Source organism: Stenella coeruleoalba, assembly GCF_951394435.1.
Source record: "Stenella coeruleoalba genome assembly, chromosome: 3".
In the NCBI taxonomy this organism is placed as follows: Eukaryota; Metazoa; Chordata; class Mammalia; order Artiodactyla; family Delphinidae; genus Stenella; species Stenella coeruleoalba.
In genome coordinates this window covers 34,615,788-34,639,453 of record NC_137148.1, presented here as the reverse complement: position 1 = coordinate 34,639,453, position 23,666 = coordinate 34,615,788, and the positions used below count along the sequence as shown (strand labels likewise).

The 23,666-nt window shown below is 39.3% G+C and overlaps 1 protein-coding gene across 5 annotated transcripts in view; it reads left to right on the top strand.

Annotated features, from left to right (window-relative positions):
- The window catches only part of OXCT1 (3-oxoacid CoA-transferase 1), a 144,098-nt gene that overhangs the window by 15,176 nt on the left and 105,256 nt on the right, over positions 1 to 23,666 (top strand). For all 5 annotated transcript variants that reach the window (XM_079917113.1, XM_079917112.1, XM_079917115.1 and 2 more), the window contains exons 4-7: positions 4,021 to 4,156; positions 7,452 to 7,601; positions 13,161 to 13,267; positions 15,679 to 15,739. In XM_079917113.1, the coding sequence (XP_079773239.1) occupies positions 4,021 to 4,156; positions 7,452 to 7,601; positions 13,161 to 13,267; positions 15,679 to 15,739 (454 nt within the window). The remainder of the gene's footprint in view (positions 1 to 4,020; positions 4,157 to 7,451; positions 7,602 to 13,160; positions 13,268 to 15,678; positions 15,740 to 23,666) is intronic.

The window sequence follows — 23,666 nt, the reverse complement described above, 5'->3', positions numbered from 1 at the left end:
TGGCCTGCATATTAAGATATATTTAGTTATCAAGGAAAAAGCTATTTTTGTGCAAAATGGTAAATTGTCAGCCCTCTTTTAATAATGAAAGACTTTAAAGATCTTAAAAATTAAAGAAATTAACCGAATTGGCAGTTAGTTTAGTCTGTTATCATAAATGCAATTTAGAAGAAATAGCACAGATTATTTAGGAAACAAAACTGATCTACATTTGTGCTCATTTTTTCCTTTGCTGAGTTTATTTATGCTATTATTTTCATTTGGAAGGCTCTCCACTTCTCTGCCTATCCACATCTTTCCCATCTTACAGAAGAAGCCCTATCTAATTATAGAACTGCTCTAACCTTCATTGATCTTTCCCCTTTCTGAATTCCTTTGGAGATGGTTAGCCTTTCTTTGTGTACTGAATTGTATTTATTATCTCTGATGTATATTACAGGCCAATCCTGTTACTTGGAGTAGTTTTCTTTTTTCTTTTTATTTATTTTTTGGCTGCTTCACGCAGCATGCGGGATCTTAGTTCCCCCACCAGGGATCAAACCTGCGCCCCCTGCAGTGGAATCATAGAGTCTTAACCACTGGACCGCCAGGGAAGTCCATAGAGTAGTTTTCTATTTCCTGCTATGCTTAGCCTATAGTCTTAGAATCACCGAGAGTTGGAGCTGGACGGGATTGTAGAGATCATCCGTTCCAGTTCCCTCATTTAACAGGGGAAACTCATCTGTAATCCGGGAAGTAACTTGTTCATGATCACTTGATATTTCTTAAACACATCCTGTGCCCTTTGAGCTGACTTTATATTTATTAAAAATACTTTTGATTATCAGTACTTGGTTGGGTTTTCCTGTTAGCTCAGTGCTTACAAGGAGTGGTGTAGATCAATGTAAATTTTCGATGCAGAGTAGGTACCGATAACCTACTTCGCTGAACTCAAAGAAGGCACTTTGCATACCCTCATTGGAAGTTGATTCTCATAATTAGAGGAGTTTAAATCCTTGAGGTCTATAGGGATGAGGGCTTTGTTTTGATCCTTAGAGTCAGATAAATGAGGACAACTTAGCATCACTTTATTGGAGGACCAACGACATGGTTTGAGTTGTTGGGTAAATGTAGAGAACATGGAATTAGAAGTAATGGTCATCACCAATATGTGGAATCGAAAAGAATGATACAAATGAACTTATTTACAAAACGGAAATAGACTCACAGACATAGAAACAAACTTATGGTTACCAAAGGGGAAAGGGGGCAGAGGAGGGATAAATTAGGAGTTTGGGATTAACAGATATATACTACTATATGTAAAATAGATAAACAAGGACCTACTGTATAGCACAGGGAACTATATTCAATATCTTGTAACAACCTATAATGGAAAAGAATCTGAAAAAGAATGTATATGAATATATAACCAAATCACTTTGCTGTACACCTGAAACCAATACATTGTAAATCAACTATACTTCAATTAAAAAAAAAAAGAAGTAATGGCTATTTTCTCCTAAGACTCCATCTATATAAGTTCTGCCTGAATTGGAAGTCTTTCCAAAGCTCAGGATTCCTGATTGTCTACTTTTGTTTTATTTGCTTTTAATGATCACTAAGACCTGTTGGCCTGAGGTACCACTTACTTTGCTATGGAGTATTAACTGTCAGTCTTGATACGACAAACCCTACCTTAGGATCATTCAGATGAATTAATACTTTGATATGGATTGATTAGGAAGGCAGGAAAATTGCAGATGTTCCTTTGATCTTTGGAAGACTTTGACATGTGAATTACAAGCCTGTATAAACCAAAAGTTTCACGATATGCTATATATCAACCAATTAAATCACAGAGCCCAGGGAAGAATAGGTGTGCTATATTAGTTATTTTCATTTCCTTGTGACAAGGTAATTTTGGATTACAGTTCTTGAAGGTGGGGATTTAGACAACTCCAAGGGCAGCCCCACTTCCATGTAGAAGACTAATAAATACTAACAGGTAATATGTGCAGCACTCCTCCCATATCCATGATTTTGCTTTACGTGGTTTCAGTTATCTATGGTCAACCTTGGTCTGAAAATATTAAATGGAAAATTCCAGAAATAAACAATTCATAACTTTTAAGTTACAGGCTATTCTGAGTAGTGTGATGAAGTCTCGGGCCCTCCTGCTCTGTCCTGCCCTGGATGTGAATCATACCTTTGTCCAGTGTACCCCTCCAGTTGGTCACTTAGTAGCCACCCTGGTTATCAGATCCATGGTCATCAGATCCACTGATGCTGTATCCCCGGTTATCAGATCCATGATCTGTATCGCAGTGCTTGTGTCCAAGGAACCCTTATTTTACTTAATAATGGCCCCCAAGTGCCAGATTATTATTAACAGTGGAGAGCTGTTTCCTCCAGCCCTGGGCCTGATGGGATGAGGGGAGGGGGCTGTTTGGACCCAGAAGAAAGCCTTATGGAGAGGGCTATCCAATGTGCTGCAGCCTGCCAGGGAGAGAGCCAAGGGAATAGATGTCCTGCTACCATTCTCCCCCCAACCCCCCCACAACCCCCCTGGTGGTGCCTTACACTGGCTGAACCCAGTCAGCACTGAATGGGCCCAATCAGAAGCCAGAGGGCAGGGCACCCCATGATTCAGTCTACACGGGGCAGCTGCCCCAGGCTAGAGGTTGGAGAATGGATACAGAGGGACACATAGCAAATATCTAGCATGAAGACTTGATGATTTTCATTTTTATTACAAAGGAGCCAGTGAGGAGGGGGAAAGTGAAATCAAGCAATAAATTCATTTGACAAATGGTCAACAGATGTTTATGTAGAACCCTATCTGGAGGAAAAGTTTCCAAGAGAGATGGAAAGGCCAGTTCAAGGCCCCTAGACAAGATGTCTGGTATGTTTGAGGGACTGTAAGGAGGCCAGAAGAGGTAGAGAAGAGAGCAAAAAGGAAAATGGGAGGAGTGAGGTCAGAGGTGTGAAAGGGCATTCCATCCCATCCCAGGGGGTCTTGCAGTCCACTCTAGAGACATTTGCTTTTACTCTAAATAAATGGGTACCAAGGCAGGGTTTTGAGCAGAGCAGTGACATGATCTGACATATTTTATTTTATACTTGTATTTTTGGCTGTCATTTTATGAGTAGATCGTAGCAGGCAGGATTAGAAACAAGAAAGGTTACTGCAGTATCCGGGAAAGAGATGGGCCGGTCCCAGAGAGGGAGTGAGAAATGCTCAGATTCTGGATAGATTCTGAAGGTAGAGTCAGGATTTTCCAATAAAGTTGCTATGGAATGTGTGTGTCAGAGATCACACCATGAATTTTGTTCTGAAGTAGTGAGGATGGGGCTGCCATCAGATGAGATGAAGAAGGCTGCAGATGGAGCTGAATTGAGGGGAACAGAATTGTTTACCTGAAGAACTGAACGCCTAGCTAGATAGTAATCAGCAGTAGGTAAAAAACAAACAAAAAACGTAAAGCGTTTTGTGTAATGTTTTGCAAGACCGACTTTTTAGTGATTTGTAGCCCTCTAGTGGACAAGTGTGTTATCAATCTTCAGGGAATTTTCACATCTCAAAAATGCACTCTTGAAAATACTTGTTATTTAGGCTTTAGTCTTCTTTTGAACCAAGTAAGAATAAATCATGCAGGTATTTTTTTTACACTCATGGTGGGTGGGAAATGTTATTAGATTCAATATTGGAAGCTAAGACTATAAACAAGTCTATCAGGAGGTTGACAGTTACCTGTTACCTGAACTACTTTAAGGTATTCAGTGTGTCAGGACAGTTGGGGGGAGGTTAGAGCCTTGGAAATGCATTCTGAGAATTAGGAAAGAGTTAGTTGAGCGGGAATGGCCACTTGTGGGCATGAGAATGAGGAGGGAGAGTGAAGTCGAAGTTGGGAGAAAAGGAGGTTGTCAGGAGACATGTGAGTGGTTTGTCATACAAAATTTCAAGTTTTTGAATGTAAGTGAGATTAATATTCTATCAGATGTCCCTTTGATTGTAAGCTGCTTGCATTTTCCTTCTAGGGTTGACAACTTTGGTTTGGGCCTTTTACTTCGATCCAAGCAGATAAAACGCATGGTCTCTTCGTATGTGGGTGAAAATGCAGAATTTGAACGACAGTATTTATCTGGTGAATTAGAAGTAGAGCTGACACCTCAGGTAAAAAAAAATTTTTTTTTTTTACAATACTAATTTATTTTAAAATACACCTTTTTCCTCCTAGAAATTTCATTGTGTAAGAGAGGTAAGGTAGAATGATCTTTTGCCAAACCAAGGAATTGTGTTTATAGGTCATACCTCTTGCTTGCTAGAGAACTATTTTGTTGCTGTGCACTGAAAAAGAAGGTGAAAATATCTAGGCTTCAGGATAAAATTTTAAGTTTGGCACTATAATGTATATTTCATTGGAGCATGCAAAAGAAATTGCTGGGATGTTTGATGATTGTCCTAAAAGTCAATTCCTATGAATCACAGAATTAGAAATTTGTGGGGAATCTGGTCTTGCTGAGACATAGGACAGTAAAGGCCATGGAGGGACTGCATCACAGAGTAAGTGCTGGGATCAGAGCCCAGGTGTCTAGAGAGCTGATGCCATTATAAAGGAAGCAGTGATTGCAATTAATCTAGCAAGTTTCTGCTCACTTTATACACCATTTCCTCTCCTAACTGATTGAAGAGTTTGTCACTGAGCAAAGTTTTTGAAGCCATATGAGTAAAACAAGGGTCTACAGGTTGTATACATTACCCTTCCATTTTGACATGGTCTGCCTTCATCTCTGAGCCCGCCACACTGCTTTATTTTGTCAACAGAATGTATTATTACCACTAACTTCATCAAATTGGTAATAATGTAATATAGCAGAATTTTTAAAAATTCAATCATTAAATCACTGTATATGCTTATCTGGAGAGAGCAGGCATGGGAGAACTGTTTTTTCTACCGGAAGCTTCACAGTGATTTTCCAAGTCACACCTGATCACTCTACAGTGTTGGCACCTGTGCCTCTCATAGCATTACACATGCTTGATTTATCCAATCTTCATTTAAAGTTTTTTGAGAATAATAAAAGATGTACTATCTTCATCGCTTGTGCCACTTTTACAAAATACCACAGACTGGGTGGCTTAGAGAAGAGAAATTTATTTCTCACTGTTATGGTGGCTGAGAAGTACAAGATCAAGGTACAGGCTGATTTGGTTCTTGGTGGGGGGAGGGGAGAGAGGGAGAGGGACAGTGAGAGGCAGAGGGAGAGTACCTGCAAGTGAGTGCTCTAGGGTCTCTTATTACAAGGACACTAATCCTCTTTGATCAGGGCCCCACCTTTATGACCTCATTTAACCTTGTTGCACGTTGGGGGTTAGGGCTTCAACATGTGAATTTTGGGAGCGGGGGGAACACAAATCCGTCCATAGCATATAGTTTTCATCTTCACATTGTAGTTTGAGGTAACATATCCTTTGAGTTTGGAGCTATTGAATATTAACTTTACAATTACCTTTTTTTTCTTTTTTTTTCTTTTTTTTGACTGTGCTGGGTCTTCGTTGCGGTACGTGGGCTTGTCTAGTTGTGGCACACGCGCTCTAGAGTGCGCAGGCTCAGTAGTTGCAGCACACGGGCTTCTCTCTAGTTGTGGCGCATGGGCTTAGTTGCCCCATGGCATGTGGGATCTTAGTTCCCTTACCGGGGATCGAACCTGCGTCCCCTGCATTGGAAGGTGGATTCTTAACCACTGGACCACCAGGGAAGTCCCTGCCTTTTTTTTATCTTTTGCATTATCCCTTATTTTGTCAGAGGGCATATACATGGGAAAGGAACTTCCTTAATATTTCTTTCACATTCTTCCTTTAAGCTGAAAGAAGTCAGAATTTCCTGCCCCAGTTTAGTGGTGCATGAGTAAACATTGGCTCTGGGAACTCGTTTTGCAGCCTGAGAGCCAGGGAGGAAGTGCTGATGAAGTGGTAGGGATTAGGACTCCCTTGGGGGTTGGATGTGGGGTCTTGGTGGTACCTGCAGGGGGCCTGTATGTGTCAATAGTCGATTTTCATGCCTTTGCCCAGTTGGACAAAGAGGAGTATAGTATTCAGGGAGGGTGGACATAAAAAATATTTTAAAGTAGGGAGTGTTATTATGGTTGTTTTGATGATTTAATTTTTGTGGATGTTATTAACTTAAAGTACCCAAAGTGCAGGGAAGAGTCACCTCTGTCCATCAGTTAGAACAGAGAACCAGGTATCTGGAAGGTTTTCATTTATGTCACAGGTTCATCCTTCCTCAGAATATCCCGCCTATTCCAAATGACACAGTGTCTGAAATCCCAGCTGTTAGTCCCTTCTTTGAGTTTAGTATTTAAAGGCCCCAGTTCAAGTGGAAACTTGTTTTCAGGTTGGGACAATATTAACACACCATCATTAATATCTAAACCTAGGGAATTCCCTGGCAGTCCAGTGGTTAGGGCTCCATGCTTCCACTGCAGGGGGCACGGGTTCGGTCCCTGGTTGGGGAGCTAATATCCCACAAGCCGCGTGACACAGCCAAAACAAAACAAAACAAAACAAAATCTGAACCTATTCTTACTACTGGTTAGCTAGTCAGTTATCTAGTCTGAATATGATGTAGCTAGACCATAACAAGATGTTTCACATTAGGGAGTGTGTCAGGAAACGTCCGGGTCCAGAGTTATTACCCTGTGGGAAAACCAGGTGGAAAGGCAGGTGGTGGTGGAAGAGCTGGGGAAATTAGGTTTGAAATCACTGATCCCTAGAAGGGGGACAAAGATGATCAGAAGAAGATACAAAAAAACTTTACATATAGCTGTTCCTACTCTGAAACAAAATTTGAATCTCTCTTGGCTTTTTAAAAACCATTTTACCTGTATGTTGTACTCTTTGCCTATCTTGAATTTTTCCTTAGTTAGATAATGTAGTAGATAAAATACTTACGAGAATGGTTTAGAATAAATTCTAGATAGGTTTGAACATTTTACATTATTATTATATAATCATAACATTGTTATTAAAGATAAGGTTCAGGCCATGCCTACATAGAGTACATAGTAAAACACAAAATTTAACTGTATGTTTTTTAATGTATACAGTTAAAGTCACATACTTCAGATTTGGAAATTTCTTTAAAAATATTACAGATAGACTGATGTAGAATGTGATGTCAAGAAACCAGTGGAGACATGGAAGCTGAAAGCACTAATATACAAATAAGCAGTTCCATTAAGAATTAAGGATTAAGGATAGAGAGGTTGTTGTCTAGAAAGATAGTAACTGTTTTACATTGATATTCTAGCCTGCAGTGTCAGCGAGACAAACCAGTATGCACTGCTGGGTGTGGTTTAGATTGGTAAACACCTAGAATACAGGGATGGTGCCTGTAAGTGTTTCTGTGTCTGCAGACAGAAGTGTTTAATAGACTTCTGATGCAGTGTTGTTTTTTCACTTGTAGGGCACGCTTGCAGAGAGGATTCGTGCAGGTGGGGCTGGAGTTCCTGCATTTTACACCAGCACAGGGTATGGGACCCTAGTGCAAGAAGGAGGGTCACCGATCAAATACAACAAAGATGGCAGCATTGCCATTGCCAGTAAGCCAAGAGAGGTAAGAAAGCTGGATATCTCTATCAGCACAGGATTCCAGGTGGACTTGTTGGGTAACTAAGTATAAAACCACACCTGTTGGGCTTCCCTGGTGGCGCAGTGGTTGAGAGTCCACCTGTCGATGCAGGGGACTCTGGTTCGTGCCCCATTCTGGGAGGATCCCACATGCCGCGGAGCGGCTGGGCCCGTGAGCCATGGCCGCTGAGCCTGCGCGTCTGGAGCCTGTGCTCCGCAAAGGGAGAGGCCACAACAGTGAGAGGCCTGCATACCGCAAAAAAAACAAAACACATCTGTGTGAGAACACTGTCATTCATTCCGTAATGTAAACATGTTAGGTAAAATTTCTAGCTAAAACTGAGCATCTGCTAGTAACTTAAATCACATAGAGAGACCAGAATAAATAAATGAGAAGAAAAGAATCTGTAATCCATAGAAGAGGTACAAGTCAAGATTAGTTTTATGGTAAGTTTTAAGAAATTTAGGAGCATTTATAATTGCTGATTATGTTTATGTGGAAAATAGAGTAAATGTATGCTATATATGGTGTTAAACTCTTCATGCTCAGGCCCCTTCTGGATGTGATTGAAGGGGGAGAAAAAAGCCAAAGAAATCACAAGTTTGTCTACAATCTTAAAAAGCGGGGGCAGTTATAACTATATAATGGAACAGAGGGTTCATATTATCTCCTTTGTCCTTCATTTTGTATACTGGACCTATTTGAATAACTGAATAACTTAGTTTTATTTAAAGTGCTAGATAGGATGGGGTATCTTTATACTGGGTAACTTCACTCACATATTAGAAAAGAATAGGGACTTACCTGGCAATCCAGTGGTTAAGACTTCGCCTTCCAATGCAGGGGGTGTGGGTTCAATTCCTGGTGGGGGAACTAAAATCCCACATGCCTCACGGCCAAAAAACCAAAACATAAAACAGAAGCAATACTGTAACAAATTCAATGAAGACTTTAAAAATAGTCCACGTCAAAAAAATCTTTTTTTAAAAAAAAAGAAAAGAAAAGAACTCTAGATATAGGTATTTGAGATCCTCAGGTTTGAGCCAGTTTTTAAAATGACACATGCCAGCTGTATTTTTAGTGTCTTTCCCTTCTCCCTGCCCACATGGCTCATCAGCATTAACAAATGTTGCAGAAATGCTGAGCTTATCTCTAGGGAAGCGAAAATTTAGTAAATCAAGGGCTTTTATCACCTTTCTGCTTATAGGGATGTTAGCTCTGCACGTCCGTGTTTTGAGGGAAGATAAAGGTCATGCCCTTGTCCCCTGCTGTCCAGTGTTTATCCAGCAGCGTCCTCCATCTGGAGCTTTGCCTTTCTGATTAGAGTGACCTATATTGACCCAAAGCTTTTGTTAATACGCTATCTTGCTTCTTTCTTTACCGCCTAATTAGGTTTAAAAAGTTGTTGACAAAGTAAAGGACAGGAACCTAATTATTAAGATGGATCTTGGTTAATATAGATAAAGATGCCTGGCAAAATCGGGTGAATGCTTTGAGAGCTTGCTAGAAGTTACAGCATTAACTCTCCTGGTGAAAACATAGGATAGACTAGAATCTGTTCTGAATGCCTGGGTTCATCTCAGGAGGTGTAAGAATCTAGCAGTTTTGTCATTCTGTCTGCATCCCCTAGGAATACAACAGTAATTTCTTGAAATGATTCTTGTTAGCTCTTTGTTGTCCTCGATTATGGTGGGAAGAGGAAATGAGTGAATTCCTTAGGTCAGTGATAGTTATTGAGGACCTTCTGTTTGTCAAACACTGGTCTAAGCGTGGTGGAAAAAGGGGTGTTCTAGACCAAGTCCCCCCGACAAAGAACAAATAGACAAACAGACAATGTCAATACTGGAAGTGCTGTGAACACAAATCAAGTAGGGCAAAGGCAGAGAGGATGATGAGTGTGGTCAGGAAGGTGTGCTCCAGGCTGGGTCAGGGAAAACCTCTCTGAGTAGGTGACATTTGGTTGAGACCTGAATAAAATAGGGAATGAGCTGGGTGAAGATTATAGGTTTGTGCTCTACTCAGAAGGAAGAGGAAGGACAGGGTCCCAGGGCAGGCTTGCCTCATGTGTGGAACAGCAGGGCAGTAAGACTGGAACAGAATGAATGAGGAGAGCGTGGTAGGGTTGGAGGTTAAAGAGAGGCAGGAGCCAGACCACACGAGTTTGGCCTTTACTGAGTGTGGTGAGAGGACAACAGAGTGTTTTGAATATGGTGGGACAGTGATGGGATCTGAGTTACATTTTGGAAAGAGCACCGTGGCTGTTGGGTAGTGAGTTTTTTTGCTGGAGACCCAACAGCAGAAGCAGGGAGACGGATGAAGAGGCTGTTGTATTAATCCAGGTGGGAGTGGAAGGTGGTTTAGACTAAGGTGGTAACAGTGGAATTTGTGAGAAGTGGTTGCAATTGGGAAATATGTTGATAGTAGAGCCAACAGGATTTACTGAGTAAGAAAAGACAAGAATCAAGCATGCTGCTTATTGAAAAGGGCCGAGCATGGGGGTAATCAAAGAGCTCTGCCTGGACTTGGTGCTTTTGAGACATTCACTAGCTTCCAAGAGGAGGTGTTCTGTAGGCTCGAGCTCAGCTCCGAGAGGGTTGAGAGCTGGGGTAGGAACTTTGGAGGCATCAGCACGTGGTGTTTAAATCCATGGGACTGGGGTTGGAGTGTAGACAGAGAACAGCTCTTCTGCCTTTAAGGGTTTAGAAGAGGCCTGACATTGAAAAGTTGAAAAGAGGAAAGGGAGCAGCAAATAAGATGGGAAAGAGTGTCTAGTGAGTGGAGAGGAAACCCAGGGGAGTCCGGTGATTTGGAAGATGGGAACTTTTACAAAGGAGGGAGTGATCAACCATGTCAGAGTATGAAGAGGTTGGGTAAGAGGACTGGAAATTGACTGTTGGGTTTGGAAACGTGGAAGTCATTGGTGACCTTAAACAGTGATTTTTCTGGAGAAGAGGATTTTTCTGGAATGGTGAAAATTTGACTGGAGTGGATTCAAGAAAGGACTGAAAGATGGGGAAGTGGAGACTCTGACGTGCATAACTCTTTCAAGTAAATATAACAGCTAGTTGGACAAAACCAATTCCTCCCCTGTTTTAAAATTTTAGAATAGTGAACACTTAGCAACTGCTGATGTGTAGACTCTTCAGGAAATTAGATAACTGGAATAGAAAGAAACGCCAATGTTTTTACTTTGCCCTGGCTTAGCATATATTTAGATGTATATGTAGTTCTCTAGATCTGTATGTAAAGGCCTCAACTATCATCTCTGGTGACGGCTGAAATACATAAGACTTAAACTATATTGATGTGTAGGTTACAAATATCTTTCATATAATTTGTCTAAGTTCATATTAATATGATCCTCATTCATCAGTGATTCCCTAAATTCATTAAGCTTTTCTAACAGGAAAGTGGGATAATGTCTTTAAGGAAACTGTTCTTTAAGAAATGATTCTGTTTTAGTGCAGATCAAAACTACAATGAGGTATCACCTCACACTGGTCAGAATGGCCATCATCAAAAAGTCTACAAATAATAAATGGTGGAGAGGATGTAGAGAAAAGGGAACCCTCCTACACTGTTGGTGGGAACGTAAATTGGTGCAGCCACAATGGAAAACAGTATGGAGGTTCCTTAAAAAGCTAAAAGTAGAGTCACCATATGATCCAGCAATCCCACTCCTGGGCATATATCTGGAAAAGACAAAAACTCTAATTCGAAAAGATACATGCACCCCAATGTTCATAGCAGCACTATTTACAATAGTCAAGACATGGAAGCAACCTAAATGTTCATCAACAGATGAATGGTTAAAGATGTGGTATGTACATACAGTGGAATATTACTGAGCCATGAAAGAAATGAAATAATCCCATTTGCAGCAACATGGATGGACCTAGAGATTATCATACTAAATGAAGGCAGACAGAGAAAGACAGATATCATATGATATCACTTATATGTGGAATCTAAAAAAATGATACAGATGAACTTATTTACAAAACAGAAATAGACTCATAGACATAGAAAACAAATTTATGGTTACCAAAAGGGAAAGCGAGGGAGAGGGATAAATTAGGAGTTTGGGATTAACATACACACACTACTATATGTATATAAATAAACAAGAACCTACTGTATAACACAGGGAACTATATTTAATATCTGTAATAACCTATAATAGAAAAGAATCTGAAGAAGAATATATATGTATATGTGTACATATATATGTCTGAATCACTTTGCTGCACACCTGAAACTAGCACAATACTGTAAATTAACTATAATTTAAAAAAAAAGAAAATTTCTTGTTTTAAACCACAGTTAAAGAAAAGTAAATGTACTGGAGCTTTCTCCAGCTTTCTATAAAATGCATGTAATTTGTCCACTAGGGGGCGCAGTAGGAATGAAAATGGAGTTTGGCCTTCAAATGGCTCCCATCTCCTGTGGTGATGGAGAGAGGTATTGACGTTACTTCCCCTCTTCCTTTCAATTCCCAGAGCTAAGTCCCCATGAAGAAAAAAGGAACAAAATGCCGCGGCATAGTTTTGCTTTATGCGTCTTCTTCCCTCCCCTCCCATTTGGAGTAGAATTAAAAGTAAATAAACATACAAAAATCAATAGCCTTCCATTAGACCAGTAATGACAGAGAGAAGGTATAATAGAATAAAATATAACAGTCACAGTGGTATCAAAAACCAAGAAGCACCTATGAATAAAGCTGGAAAATATATACAAAGCTTTTTCTGAGGGAAAACTATGAAACTATTGAAGGAGGTAAAAGAAGACTTTAAAAAATGTAGGCCTATATTCTCACAGGTGGGAGGATATAGCATGTCAGTTCTCTACAAATTTTAGGAATCCCAATTAAAATCTCAACAGAGGATGATGGATTCATTAGAAGAGATGAATGGATTTTTATAACTATTTTAAGTAGGAAAACCACTCATTGCCCATTTCATGCAACTTACATGGTTTTCTGGGGCTCTTTTTCGTGTTCAGTATGTAAATTATTCACACAAATAATAAAGTGAGTGCTAACACAGTCTATGCCTTAAGCATATGGAGCTTTCAGCTCCTCACAATTGCCAAGCTTCCTCTTGCTTCTGAACCTTTGCACATGCTGCTCCCTCAGTGGCCTCTTCACCATTTTTTTTTTTTTTTTTTTTTCCCGCGGTACACGGGCCTCTCACTGCTGTGGGCTCTCCCGTTGCGGAGCACAGGCTCCGGACGCGCAGGCTCAGCGGCCATGGCTCACAGGCCCAGCTGCTCCACGGCATGTGGGATCCTCCCGGACCGGGGCACGAACCCGTGTCCCCTGCATCGGCAGGCGGACTCTCAACCACTGTGCCACCAGGGAAGCCCCTCTTCACCATTTTGACGAAGCCCTGGTTGCCTGCACTACTCTTCCTTGAAGTTTCAGTTTAGATCTCTCCCTCTTTTCTAACTAGGCTTGTATCCTTATTATCTGCCTCTATGAGAGCAGGGAGCACAACCAAACAAGACCTCTGCAGATCCTGACAATGCCCTCTTTGTCTCTTGCAGGTGAGGGAGTTTAATGGTCAACATTTTATTTTGGAGGAAGCAATCACAGGGGATTTCGCTTTGGTGAAAGCCTGGAAGGCAGACCGAGCAGGAAATGTGATTTTCAGGTAATATAATGGTTTTAAAAAATGTTAAATGTAATGCATTTCAGCAACTTTATATTTCCGAAATTATGATTACAAAATGGATATCTTGATGTGTTTGGTATTTAAAAATTTATTTTAAAAATGGCTTAAAATCAAACACACCTGTGTGTGTGTATCTAGGTGGGTGCAGAACCATTGCTGTGCAGTCATGCTGGTTTGATGCACTTGAGGACATCTGTTCTGATTGGTTGGTACCCATGGTGCACTGTTTGTTAACTATTTGAATCTGTATATCCTTGTATATAGTCACATACAAATTATTTTTGCCCGTGTACTTTAGTTGCCAAAACTAGTTACAGTGTTGTGACATGCTTAAAAAATGTGACTAAAGCACACAATTATATTTAATTTTGACAGTGTTATTTATATGAATTGTCTTAAAATGCCTGTTACTTTGATATTATGGAAAAATATTGCTAATAATCACTTAGGTCAGTTCTTTTCCAGGCCTATTGGTGTCTTCTAGGAAATGCTTATAAAGATTATGTCTGGAAAGTTGGTTACCCTTAATAATGTTTAACTTTCATTCTCGTTATCTAGATAGCCACAGATATTAAACCACTTAATAGATTTCAATATCTTTTGATCACCCTAAGCATACTAAATACCAAGTTTTAGTATCTTGGATTTAGGGATTATATAGTTGTTTTTGCAAATTGTGCCACGTTTGAATATACTCATAAAAGTTTTTCAAAATGTTTGGTCTTGAAGACGTCGCCTGTTAGGTTACGGAAATACTTGTCTTTCTCATAATATTGGCCTTTTTCTGCTTTTAGTTAGTGATATTTTTTATCTTTATCAAATGCAGCTTTGGTATAATCACAATTAAATTACCAGTGGTCACTCTCATGTTTTTGTTCATTTCTGAAGATCTTCTATGACATTAATACTGTATTTGATTTCTTGAATTTAGCCAATTTTTTGGTTCATTTGTTTTTGTTTTGTTTTTGTTTTTTTGTCCGGGCCACAGCGTATGAGATCTTAGTTCCCCAACTAGGAATCGAACCCGTGCCCCCTGCGGTGGAAGTGTGGGTCTTAACCACCGGACCACCAGGGAAGTCCCAGAATTTAGCCAATTTTTGATATTATAACTAATTTTGGCAATTACAGAGGACATTTTGAATGATGTCTACCTTATTTGACACCTTGATGTAATGCTTGCAAAGCTTAGTTGTTGTTTTTTTTTAAAGGTTAATGAAATTGTATAGTAGCAAATGGAAATGAATTGTTTAAAGTATTTCCATGAGTTTATCCTGTGCTTTATTGCCTGTTATCTAAAGACTGCACAAGGGCTATTCTGAGTACAGACCTTATGCCTGTAGTTTCTGCTCAGTAGCCATTGAGCTTTGATGTGAAATGAGAGTGCTTGTCCCCAGTGGTCAGGTGGCCTAGATTCTTAAGATACTGACTTCTAGGCTGACCTTCACGTTTAGTGGGACAACTGGTACAGAGGTCTGTCTAGGCCATTGTTAGAGTGGGCAGGCTCTGCATGCCTGCACCTCAGGCCACTCTGCCCTTGGAGCTTTTGATGCTGGACGTCTGGTGGAATCCAACACGGTAACTTGTCAAAGTACACAAGGATTCCTCTCTTGAGGACACACCTATCCTTGAATCCAAGTGAAAGAAACATTGGTGTCACAAAGAGCTGTTAAGGCATAGCTGTGAATTATTTCTCTTTACCAAAGAATTTTCCCTATCAATTTACACTCTCAGAAACAAAAATACATTAAGATTTTTATAATTAGAGGAAGTGCATTAATTTAGGAACTTGGCAATGCAGAACCATCAGCAAAATTGGCCGCTTCTTAAAATTTTTCACTTCGGGGTCTGATGGGGGGCTTGTAGCTTTAAAAATTTCATTAGAAGTTGATTCTCCACACTGATCTTTACAACTCACAAATCACCGATGAATGTTTCAGTTAATTTCAGCAATAGGTTTCTTTAATAGGAGTATAATTACTATACCTTCTCATATAAAGCACTTGCTACTTTTCTTAATATTTTAACAAGAGCAAGCTTAGTGAAATATTTAACTATAAAACAAAGTGGCATCTCAGGTAAAAGACTTAGAGAAATTAGTTTTAGAGTAGATTTATTAATATCCATTTTATTTTTCTGTGTATAACTATGTTGAATATGAAAAGTATTCCCTCTTTCTCTTAACCCCATAAAAAGCTATATAATTGAATGAAGTGACCATCGTATTGTTTTTGTTTATAAAATGGCTATAGAACTTATCGAAAATATGATACACTCTTTTAAAAAGATTCACAAAGTCTTGGTTTACAGAAATTCTTTTAATCTATAATTAAAGCTGAGAGAGACACTTATTTTTGCCCTTCTTTCTCCACTTCCTTATTCCTCTAATGTAGGAAAAGTGCAAGGAATTTCAACTTGCCGATGTGCAAAGCTGCAGAAACCACAGTGGTGGAGGTAAGAGAAGAGGTTATTTCTGATTTCCTGTTGTTAATTTTCAAAGTTGATGTTATGTATTAGTTCAAGAAAAAGTACAATGGTTCATTTGTTTTCATGAAGGAGGGCAAACAATAACCACTTTTTCATTTTGGATGTTGAAGGATTCTATTTAAATATATCATAGTTGAAGTTTTGCTGGAACATGAGCTTTCTGGTTAGCTATGGTCTCACTAGAACACTCTGTTTGGGAATCAAGCTATTAGGCTGACCAGCTCATAAAAGTCTTTTGGTACTTGAGTAAAGTGGACCTTCTTGGGTGAAGTCTCCAGATGAAAATTCTTTTTTCACTTTTTTCTTTTTTTAATTTAATTTTTTTATACAACAGTTACTTATTAGTTATCTATTTTATACATATTAGTGTATATATGTCAATCCCAATCTCCCAATTCATTCCCCCTGCTTTCCCCCCTTGGTGTCCATACGTTTGTTCTCTGCATCTGTGTCTCTATTTCTGCCTGGCAAACCGGTTCATTTGTACCATTTTTCTAGATTCCACATATATGCGTTAATATATGATATTTGTTTTTCTCTTTCTGACTTACTTCACTCTGTATGACCGTCTCTAGGTCCATCCGCTCTCTACAAATGACCCAATTTTGTTCCTTTCTATGGCTGAGTAATATTCTATTGTAAATATGTAACACATCTTCTTTATCCATTCTTCTGTCAGTGGGCATTTAGGTTGCTTCCATGACCTGGCTATTGTAAATAGTGCTGCAATGAACATTGGGGTGCATCTGTCCTTTGAATTATGGTTTTGTCTGGGTATATGCCTAGTAATGGCATTGCTGGGTCTTAAGGTAATTCTATTTTTAGTTTTTTAAGGAAATTCCATACTGTTCTCCATAGTGGCTGTATCAATTGACATTCCCATCAACAGTGTAAGAGGGTTCCCTTTTCTCCACACACTCTCCAGTATTAGTTGTTTGTAGATTTTCTGATGATGGCCATTCTGACCTGTGTGAGGTGACACCTCATTGCAGTTTTTTTGTTTTTGTTTTTTTTTTGCGGTATGCAGTCCTCTCACTGTTGTGGCCTCTCCCGTTGCGGAGCACAGGCTCCAGACGTGCAGGCTCAGAAGCCATGGCTCATGGGCCCAGCCGCTCTGTGGCATGTGGGATCTTCCTGGACCAGGGCACGAACCTGTGTCCCCTGCATCGGCAGGCGGACTCTCAACCACTGCGTCGCCAGGGAAGCCCCTCATTGCAGTTTTGATTTGCATTTCTCTTATAATTAGTGATGTTAACCAGGTTTTTGTATGCCTCTTGGCCACCTGTATGTCTTCTTTGGAGAAATGTCTATTTAGGTTTTCTGCCCATTTTTTGATTGGGTTGTTTGTTTTTTTACTATTGAGCTGCATGAGCTGTTTATATATTTTGGAGATTAATCCTTTGTCCATTGTTTCTTTTGCAAATATTTTCTCCCATTCTGAGGGTTGTCTTTTTGTCTTGTTTATAGTTTCCTTTGCTGTGAAAAAGCTTTTAAGTTTCGTTAGGTTCCATTTGTTTATTTTTGTTTTTATTTCCATTTCTCTAGGAGGTGGGTCAAAAAACATATTGTTGTAATTTATGTCAGAGTGTTCTATGTTATCCTCTAAGAGCTTTAGTGTCTGGTCTTACATTTACGTCTTTAATCCATTTTGAGTTTATTTTTGTGTATGGTGTTAGGGAGTGTTCTAATCTCATTCTTTTACATGTAGCTGTCTGGTTTTCCCAGTACCACTTATTGAAGAGACTGTCTTTTCTCCATGTATATCCTTGCCTCCTTTGTCATAGATTAGTTGACCATAGGTGCGTGGGTTTATCTCTGGGCTTTCTCTCCTGTTCTATTGATCTATATTTCTGTTTTTGTGCCAGTACCATATTGTTTTGATTACTGTAGCTTTGTAGTATAGTCTGAAGTCAGGGAGTCTGATTCCTCCAGCTCTGTTTTTTCCCCTCAAGGTTGCTTTGTCTATTCTGGGTCTTTTGTGTCTCCATACAAATTTTAAGATTTTTTGTTCTAGTTCTGTAAAAAATGCCATTGGTAATTTGATAGGGATTGCATTGAATCTGTAGATTGCTTTGGGTAGTATAGTTATTTTCGCAATATTGATTCTTCCAGTCCAAGAACATGGTATATCTCTCCATCTGTTTGTGTTGTCTTTGATTTCTTTCATCAGTGTCTTATAGTTTTCTGAGTACAGGTCTTTTACCTCCTTAGGTAGGTTTGTTCTTAGGTATTTTGTTCTTTTGGTTGTAATGGTGAATGGGATTGTTTCCTTAATTTCTATTTTTGATCTTTCATTGTTAGTGTATAGGACTGCAAGAGATTTCTGTGCATTAATTTTGTATCCTGCAACTTTACCAGCTTCATTGATTAGCTCTAGTAGTTTTCTGGTGGCATCTTTAGGATTATCTATGAATAATATCATGTCATTTGCAAACCGTGACAGTTGTACTTCTTCTTTTCCAATTTGTATTCCTTTTATTTGTTTTTCTTCTCTGCTGTGGCTAGGACTTCCAAAACTATGTTGAATAATAGCAGTGAGAGTGGATATCCTTGTCTTGTTCATGATCTTAGAGGAAATGCTTTCAGTTTTTCACCATTGAGAATGATGTTTGCTGTGGGTTTGTCATATATGGCCTTTATTATATTGAGGTTGTTTCCCTCTATGCCCACTTTCTGGAGAGCTTTTATCATAAATGGATGTTGAATTTGTCAAAAGCTTTTTCTGTATCTATTGAGATGATCATATGGTTCTTATTCTTTAATTTGTTAATATGGTGTTTCACATTGATTGATTTGCATATATTGAAGAATCCTTGCATCTCTGGAATAAATCCCACTTGATCGTGGTGTATGATTCTTTTAATGTGTTGTTGGATTCTGTTTGCTAGTATTTTGTTGAGGGTTTTTGCATCTATATTCATCATGATATTGGTCTGTAATTTTCTTTTTTTGTAGTATCTTTGTCTGGTTTTGGTATCAGGGTGATGGTGGCCTTATAAAGTGAGTTTTGGAGTGTTCCTTCCTCTGCTGTATTTTGGAAGAGTTTGAGAAGGATGGGTGTTAGCTCTTCTCTAAATGTTTGATAGCATTCACCTGTGAAGCCATCTGGTCCTGGACTTTTGTTTGTTGGAAGATTTTTAATCCCAGTTTCAATTTCATTACTTGTGATTGGTCTTTTCATATTTTCTATTTCTTTCTGGTTCAGTCTTGGAAGGTTATACCTTTCTAAGAATCTGTCCATTTCTTCCAGGTCGTCCATTTAATTGGCAAAGTGTTGCTTGTAGAAGTCTCTTATGATGCTCTGTATTACTGTGGTGTCCGTTGTAACTTCTCCTTTTTCATTTCTAATTTTATTGATTTGAGTCCTCTCCCTCTTTTTCTTGTTGAGTCTGGCTAAAGGTTTATCAATTTTGTTTATCTTCCCAAAGAACCAGCTTTTAGTTTTATTGATCTTTGCTATTCTTTTCTTTGTATCTATTTCTTTTATTTCTGCTCTGATCTTTATGATTTCTTTCCTTCTACTAACTTTGGGTTCTGTTTGTTCTTCTTTCTCTAGTTACTTGTAAGGTTAGATGGTTTATTTGAGATGTTTGTTGTTTCTTGAGGTAGGCTTGTATTACTATATGCTTCCCTCTTAGAACTGCCTTTGCTGCATCCCATAGGGTTTGGATCATTGTGTATTCGTTGTCAATTGTCTCTAGTTATTTTTTATTTCCTCTTTGATTTCTTCAGTGATGTCTTGGTTATTTAGTAACGTATTTTTTTAGCCTCCATGTGTTAATGCTTTTTACGTTTTTCTCCCTGTAACTTATTTCCAGTCTTATAGCGTTGTGATTGGAAAAGATGCTTGATATGATTTCAGTTTTCTTAAATTTACTGAGGCTTTATTTGTGACCCAAGACGTGATCGATCTATCCTGAAGAATGTTCCGTGTGCACTTGAGAAGAAAGTGTAATCTGCTGTTTTTGGATGGAATGTCCTATAAATATCAATTAAATCTATCTGGTCTATTGTGTCATTTAAAGCTTGTGTTTCCTTATTAATTTTCTGTTTGGATGATCTGTCCATTGGTGTAAGTGAGGTGTTAAAATCCCCCACTATTGTGTTACTGTTGATTTCCTCTTTTATAGCTGTTAGCGGTTGCCTTATGTTTTGAGGTGCTCCTATGTTGGGTGCATATATATTTATAATTGTTATATCTTCTTGGATTGATCCCTTGATCATTATGTAGTGTCCTTCCTTGTCTCTTGTAACATTCTTTATTTTAAAGTCTATTTTAACAGATATGAGTACTGCTATTCCAGCTTTCTTTTGATTTCTATTTGCATGGAATATCTTTTTCCGTCCCCTCACTTTGAATCTGTATGTGTCCCTAGGTCTGAAGTGGGTCTCCTGTAGACAGCATATATATGGGTGTTGTTTTTGTATCCATTCAGTGAGCTTGTGTCTTTTGTTGGAGCATTTAATCCATTCACGTTTAAGGTAATTATCGATATGTGTGTTCCTATTACCATTTTCTTGATTGTTATGGGTTTGTTTTTGTAGGTCCTTTTCTTCTCTTGTGTTTCCCACTTAGAGAAGTTCCTTTAGCATTTGTTGGAGAGCTAGTTTGGTTGTGCTGAATTCTGTTAGCTTTTGCTTGTCTGTAAAGCTTTTGATTTCTCCATTGAATTCGAATGAGATCCTTACTGGGTAGAGTAATCATGGTTGTAGGTTCTTCCCTTTCATCATTTAATTATATCATGCCACTCCCTTCTGGCTTGTAGAGTTTCTGCTGAGAAATCAGCTCTTAAACTTATGGGAGTTTCCTTGTACGTTATTTGTCGTTTTTCCCTCGTTTTTAATAATTTTTCTTTGTCTTTAATTTTTCTCAATTTGATTACTATGTGTCTTGGCGTGTTTCTGCTTGGGTTTATCCTGCCTGGGACTCTCCGCGCTTCCTGGACTTGGGTGGCTATTTCCTTCCCATGTTAGGGAAGTTTTCGACTCTAATATCCTCAAATATTTTCTCGGGTCCTCTCTCTCTCTTCTCCTTCTGGGATCCCTATAACGCAAATGTTGGTGCATTTAATGTTGTCCCAGAGGTCTCTTAGGCTGACTTCATTTCTTTTCATTCTTTTTTCTTTATTCTGTTCTGCAGTAGTGAATTCCACCATTCTGTCTTCCAGGTCACTTATCCGTTCTTCTGCCGCAGTTATTCTGTTATTGATTCCTTCTAGTGTATTTTTCATTTCAGTTATTGTATTGTTCATTTCTGTTTGTTTGTTCTTTAATTCTTCTAGGTGTTTGTTCTTTAATTCTTATAGGTCTCTGTGAAACATTTCTTGCATCTTCTCGATCTTTGCCTCCATTCTTTTTCTGAGGTCCTGGATTAATTTCACTATCACTCTTCTGAATTCTTTTTCTGGAAGGTTGCCTCTCTCCTTTAGGTGTTTTTAGGTGTTTTTCTGGGGTTTTATCTTGTTCCTTCATCTGGTACATAGTCCTCTGCCTTTTCATTTTGTCTGTCTTTCTGTGAATGTCGTTTTTGTTCCACAGGCTGCAGGATCGTAGTTCTTCTTGTTTTTGCTGTCTGCCTTCTGGTAGATGAGTCTATCTAAAAGGCTTGTGTAAGCTTCCTGATAGGAGGGACTGGTGGTGGGTAGAGCTGGGTGTTTCTCTGGTGGACAGAGCTCAGTAAAACTTTAATCCACTTGTCTGCTGATGGGTAGGGCTGACTTTCCTACCTGTTTGTTTTTTGGCCTGAGGCAACCCAGCACTAGGGCCTAGAAGCTGTTTGGTGGGGCTAATGGTGGACTCTGGGAGAGCTCATGCTCAGGACACGCAGGCTCAGCCGCCATGGCTCATGGACCCAGCAACTCCGCAGCATGTCGGATCTTTCCGGACAAGGGCACGAACCCACGTCCCCTGCATCAGCAGGCAGACTCTCAACCACTGCGCCACCAGGGAAGCCCCTTCCCAGAACTTCTGCTGCCAGTGTCCTTGTCCCAGCGGTGAGCCCGCTGCGCCCCCCCCCACCCCACCCCCTCCCACTCCTGCAGGAGACCCTCCAACACTAGCACATAGGTCTGGTTCAATCTCCTATGGGATAACTGCTCCTTCCCCCTGGGTCCTGATGCACACACTACTTTGTGTGTGCCCTCCAGAAGTGGAGTCAGTGTTTCCCCCAGTCCTGTCGAAGTCCTGCAGTCAAATCCCGCTAGCCTTCAAAGTATGATTCTCTGGGAATTCCTCCTCCTGTTGCTGGACCCCAAGTTGGGAGACCTGATGTCGGGCTCAGAACCTTCACTCTAGTGGGTGGACTTCTGTGGTATAAATGTTCTCCAGTTTGTCTCCAGATGAATTCGTGTATACAGAATCCTAGGAAAATAGTAAGTTGTATTAGGAGAAGTTCCTTATCTCATTGTTAGATACTGGTGTTACTTTAAGGAAGAAGGAGGCTAGTACAGCTTATTGCTTTGATGTGGTTCTCTTCGGAACAGTTGAATTAAGGCACTAACTGACTCTCCTTTGGACATCTCAGGGTTTGGGAGAGACTAGAATAATTTTAGAACCTTCCCAGGGTTCAAGCTCTGGGACAGAAATAGGTGCTTATACCAAAATCTTGCCATTTTGTTTATACATATTTGAACCTGAAAGGAGACTTCAGAATGCTTCATTTAGGCTTTGAGGATCACTTTGGAACCAAATTTTCTTGGGCGTTTGAGATAGCTTTCCCATGGGAGGGCTTTATAGGAACCCATCCTGCGATCTGGAAATGAGTATATATGTTCTTGATTTTTCTTGTGATGGTAGTATTCTACCTGGCATTTTTTCATTCATCCATATGCTTGCCCAAGATGGTATTTCATGGAGGCAGTGCTGTCATATGTTTGAAATAATCAAATGTTAGAATTCTGTTTCTCTCTTGGAAAGTGAAGTATATTATTATTATTATTATTATTATTATTATTTTTAGTAGATAGCCATAGTTTGGCTTCATTTTTTTGTTTGTTTTCTTCCTCTTTTATGGAAGTATAGTTAATTTACAGTGTTTGAAGTGTATTATTTTTAAAGTGCTGGGGAATGTGGTACTTTCAACACTGGCAGGGTGGTTTCTTTTGCAACGGCTTCAGTATATTTTCTGCATTTAAAATGAATAATGTGGTTTACTCTCTCTGTGCAATCTTTTTTTTTTTAATCGAATCATCTTAATGACCTGTCCATTGCACACATCTGTAACAGTACTGAAAAAAAGCCTATAGCGTAGCTTAAAATAATTGATAGTTTAACCCTCTCTTGATTGTATGTACTTCTGTAAAACTGCCACAAACCAGTATTTTTTCTCTGAGTACCATGGGGCAGTATGCATTGTCCTGGGTGAATTTCTTTTTTTCCTTCTTTTATAATCTGGTTCTTTTCAGCCAATTTTATCTCTTCCAAAAGCAGGAAGTGACTCTCTACTGTCTGCGAATTAATGTAGATATTAGGAAAGAGAGGTTCTCTGTCGGCATAAGGGAAGAGGAGATAAAATCCTTTAATTGATCCTGCAAATATGATAAAAGCTGCCCTCCCTGTGTCCTAGAACAGACATCTCTGATTCACAGCATTCTGTCCTGTTAGACACAGACTCACATTAGGATCTCTTTCAATATAGTGCTGTTGATGGCCACTCTCAATTGATTATACCCACACTGTCCACCTGGTAGCCACAAGCCACATGCGACTTTTAAAATTCAAATTAATTAAAATTAGATAAAGTAGAAATTCAGTTTCTCTTCAGTAACTACATATGCTAGTGACTATTGTGTTGATCCACATAGATAAAGAATATTGTCATCACTGGAGAAAGTTTGATTGGACAGAGCCTAATTGGAAGGATCAAGATGAAATATAATTTGTCATTCTAGTTTAG